Raw genomic sequence first — 4554 nt, 5'->3', positions numbered from 1 at the left:
ATATAATCTTTTACTCTTCATTCTTTTACATATAAAACTTATTAGAAAAAATAAAAGTGTAAAGAAAATATTACATTAAAAGTCCAATTGTCTATTTAGTACTGCATTTGCACATTTATACAGATTTATGTATATAGACACTTGTGTTATTTATGAGATCGATATTGATTGAATGGACTAAATTTCTCCCTCTCTTGTTCCTTTATTTTTATTATTGTTATTATGTCACATTTAGGTCTATTTTCGTATTGTACGTAGAATGCATTTTATTGTACAAAGGTGTGTTTTTCACAGTTTAAATGCATACTCCTTATGCTTTATATGACAAATGATAAAAAATATTCGGAATGATGGTACGCGATAGTAATAAATTTATTTTATTCTTATTCTGTGTAGCTTCCTCTCTTCTGACTTGTTTCCTAGCTGTTCTGTTTTTCAACACTTGAAAATAAGTGTTAATATAATTTCTTCGCCTGTGCCTCCTTATTGTCCCTGTAAGAAGAAATAAAAATGTGTAGAGAACAATGAATTTAACTTACACACTGTTATGAATAGACAGCATTTTTTATGCATTTCTAAAAAAGCGGAGTGTGTAAAAATTATGAATGCTTATGCTATGAATGTGTAGTATACAAAACAATGTCCAGACTATCAGAAGTTGAATTCATATTTCAATGTTTTAATCATAAAATAAATGTTTATCTGAAACATCTCTTAAACTCGTAAATGTTTCATTTTGCATAAATATTCGTTGTCTAATTATGAATGACAAACAGTAGAAGGTATTCATGCTATTAATATCCAGCGTTTTTGTTCCAGTGATAGATTTTACAAATACAAAAAGATATGAAACCGTTTCATTGATTTGCAATCGGGAAGAATTTTTAAAAGGGAATAGCTGGATGAGGAGGTGGCTGCCCTTCAGCTAAATGAAACGCAGCCTGGGCCATTCGGTAGTTTGAAGTAGAAAATTAAATATTCAGGCCAATATTTAGCCCTATATTTCAACCTTGGATATTAATTAGGAGAATTTGGAAATTCAGTTTTTTCAGATCTTTTCTATTAAATGTTATGTAAAAAATCTGAAATAATTCTCAGGCATGTCCAGTCACAGTAGTAAAATGCCAGAATTTTTTCACGTGTAATATTAAGTAAAGAAAAATTAGTTTTCTCAGATTTTTTTTATTTAATATCATGTCAAAAGTCTGAAGTAATTCTCAAGAATCCTGAATTATACAAACGTGTCAGACCTTTCTAAGATTCTTCGGATGATATCAAATATGGAAAAATATGGAAAAATTTGAGAAAACTGATTTTTCAAATTCTTCCCATTACTGAAGAGTTAGAATAGAAGACTGAAAATTAACTAGTGTGTATTCAATTTTTATGGCCCAGGCTACGTTTCATTTGACTTAATATCTGCTGAACTGCGCATCAATTTTCTATAAGACAGCTGCTAGATTAACTCTAGCCGTTCTAGTTAAAGAATTTTATAAATATGCATTGGATAAAATCTGACAGTATAGGATTTATTGATAGGGTAATAACTAAATTATAGTATAATGATTATGAACAAAAAAATTGATAATTACCGGTACATGCTGTACGCTAACAAAATAATCATCTGAATCGCGACGAACAATAAGAACATCGTCGTTGTTAAACAGTTCGTCGTCGGACAGTCTGATTTAACATTGCCTTTACTATTCATCTGGCCAATGTCTCTTTTCACAGTGTTAAGGCCATCTCGCATTTCAGAAATCAGCGACTGATAATCATATCCCATCTGTTGCACCTGAAAATAACAATATTAATAATGAATCAGTTAATATTGCATAAAGATTATATACACAATATAGTATAAGCTGTTTGACGTTCACTTATAGAAAAATTGGACGCATGGAAAACGTAAAGAAATCATGAAATATACATACAGGTTGTCCCAGAAAAGGTGTTGGAGCCGAAAATGGCAGATTGGGAGGGTCTTCCTGAACAACAATTTCCTTTTGCAAAATGCAGAATGGGGCTTGGTTACCGAGTTATTAACGAAAAACACGGACCAATCAGAGCGCTCGGTCGACGCGGGCTCCGACTCGGGAGCGTTGGCTCGGATCCGGCCGCCCGACCTTTCACGCGTTTGAACAAGCGCTCCGCTCAGTACGAAGCGTTTTACAAACTACATGAATAACAATGCAAGGAAATTATTGTTCGTGCGTTATTATGAATGACAATTAATACACTTAATCGTTGTTCACGTGGAATGGAGGGGAAAAGTGATAGATTATTGATAATTGATGGACGATGGTAGGATAAACGAGGAATTATCAGGGCGCACGGAACATTGAATTTAAAAGAAAATGCAAAGACTGTAGAGATTAGACTTACCCATTAATCCGCAAGTGCACCTGCTCACAATGAGCCACGGTCAGTGGGTCAGTGTCCTTGCCGCTCGCAGGTAGGCCACAGCTGTCTTCTGTCCAGGGAAGGAACCCCGCAATCAACCGCACGATCATTGTCACTCTTAAAAATTTTAACACACTAAGATTGTTGCTCCTACGTTCTATCAATACACGTCTTTGAAAGCAGCCGATTGATTTTTATACACAAACTCAACTTCATTAAACCGCTATCACTCTTCACTTAAAAATTTTCAAACACTTACACTGTCGTTCTTGCAGTCTAACATTAAACGTCTCCGAAAGGAGCGGATTGTTTGTCACTCACAAAATAAACTTCACCATCCGCGTGGTCCGTGAACTACACGATGCACGAAGGGCGCGACTCGATCGGGATGACGCTCTTTTTATCGGAATCGGCGGAGAACCATCTTCGCGTTAGGCGAATACTCTGATTATTTCGTAATACTCTGTTGGATTTTTCGGGATCCGTCATTGAGTTGAGGTGCCCGATTCGATACCTACTGAACCGTGTCTCACAACTTTCCTTCGGGAGACTTTTCCCCACTCGATGGCCAAATACGTTAGTGAAAATGTTTTTAACATCCCTGAAAGAAACTCGACCTTCGATTCCTTGTAATATTTACAATATTCCCCACGTGTTAAACACTCGGTACCTCCGCGACTTGCAGCTACCATCCGTCGACGCCTGAATTGTCTTTTGCCGTAGCCGTAGACACATTGTACGCAGGTAAAATCCCTACCATAATCCGTACGGAAGAAGTTTCGACAGCTTATTGTTTTCGATTTCCCTTAACGTGTAACTAGTTGAACGCGTAAAATACGACCCGCCGGTATGCACTCCATCTGGCATTAGTGGTAAAAAAAGTAGGAGGACATCTTTTACTTCGTTCAACCAGTCAAAGGTACTTCTTATTATCCATCACGTGTTTCCAAGGGACATCGAAAATAATAAGCTGGCGAAACTTCTTCCGTAAGAATTATGACACGGCTTTTACCTGTGTACAATGTGTCTACGGCTGTGCTGGCTGCAAGTCACGGAGGTACCGAGTGTTTAACACGTGGGGAATATTGTAAATATGATAAGGAATCGAAGGTCGAGTTTCTTTCAGGGATGTCAAAAACATTTTCATTAACGAATTTGGCCATCGAGTGGGGAAAAGTCTCCCGAAGGAAAGTTGTGAGACACGGTTCAGTAGGTATCGAATCGGGCACCTCAACTCAATGACGGATCCCGAAAAATCCAACAGAGTATTACGAAATAATCAGAGTATTCGCCTAACGCGAAGATGGTTCTCCGCCGATTCCGATAAAAAGAGCGTCATCCCGATCGAGTCGCGCCCTTCGTGCATCGTGTAGTTCACGGACCACGCGAATGGTGAAGTTTATTTTGTGAGTGACAAACAATCCGCTCCTTTCGGAGACGTTTAATGTTAGACTGCAAGAACGACAGTGTAAGTGTTTGAAAATTTTTAAGTGAAGAGTGATAGCGGTTTAATGAAGTTGAGTTTGTGTATAAAAATCAATCGGCTGCTTTCAAAGACGTGTATTGATAGAACGTAGGAGCAACAATCTTAGTGTGTTAAAATTTTTAAGAGTGACAATGATCGTGCGGTTGATTGCGGGGTTCCTTCCCTGGACAGAAGACAGCTGTGGCCTACCTGCGAGCGGCAAGGACACTGACCCACTGACCGTGGCTCATTGTGAGCAGGTGCACTTGCGGATTAATGGGTAAGTCTAATCTCTACAGTCTTTGCATTTTCTTTTAAATTCAATGTTCCGTGCGCCCTGATAATTCCTCGTTTATCCTACCATCGTCCATCAATTATCAATAATCTATCACTTTTCCCCTCCATTCCACGTGAACAACGATTAAGTGTATTAATTGTCATTCATAATAACGCACGAACAATAATTTCCTTGCATTGTTATTCATGTAGTTTGTAAAACGCTTCGTACTGAGCGGAGCGCTTGTTCAAACGCGTGAAAGGTCGGGCGGCCGGATCCGAGCCAACGCTCCCGAGTCGGAGCCCGCGTCGACCGAGCGCTCTGATTGGTCCGTGTTTTTCGTTAATAACTCGGTAACCAAGCCCCATTCTGCATTTTGCAAAAGGAAATTGTTGTTCAGGAAGACCCT

At 38.4% G+C, this 4554-nt stretch overlaps 1 protein-coding gene across 1 annotated transcript in view; it reads right to left on the bottom strand.

Annotated features, from left to right (window-relative positions):
• Window positions 1–75: 75 nt before the first annotated feature.
• The window catches only part of LOC108627523 (protein ERGIC-53-like), a gene marked incomplete at its 5' end in the record, with an annotated part of 8126 nt that continues 3647 nt past the window's right edge, over window positions 76–4554 (bottom strand). The window contains 2 exons of the mRNA XM_018028808.2: window positions 76–492; window positions 1593–1795. Coding sequence (XP_017884297.2) covers window positions 456–492; window positions 1593–1795 — 240 coding nt within the window. The remainder of the gene's footprint in view (window positions 493–1592; window positions 1796–4554) is intronic.

The sequence above is a fragment of the Ceratina calcarata genome, unplaced genomic scaffold (assembly GCF_001652005.2).
Source record: "Ceratina calcarata isolate Rehan_Ccalc_2016 unplaced genomic scaffold, ASM165200v1 scaffold474.2, whole genome shotgun sequence".
Taxonomy (NCBI): Eukaryota; Metazoa; Arthropoda; class Insecta; order Hymenoptera; family Apidae; genus Ceratina; species Ceratina calcarata.
Note: the sequence above shows the minus strand (reverse complement) of the source record. Positions and strands in the feature narration are given on the sequence as shown.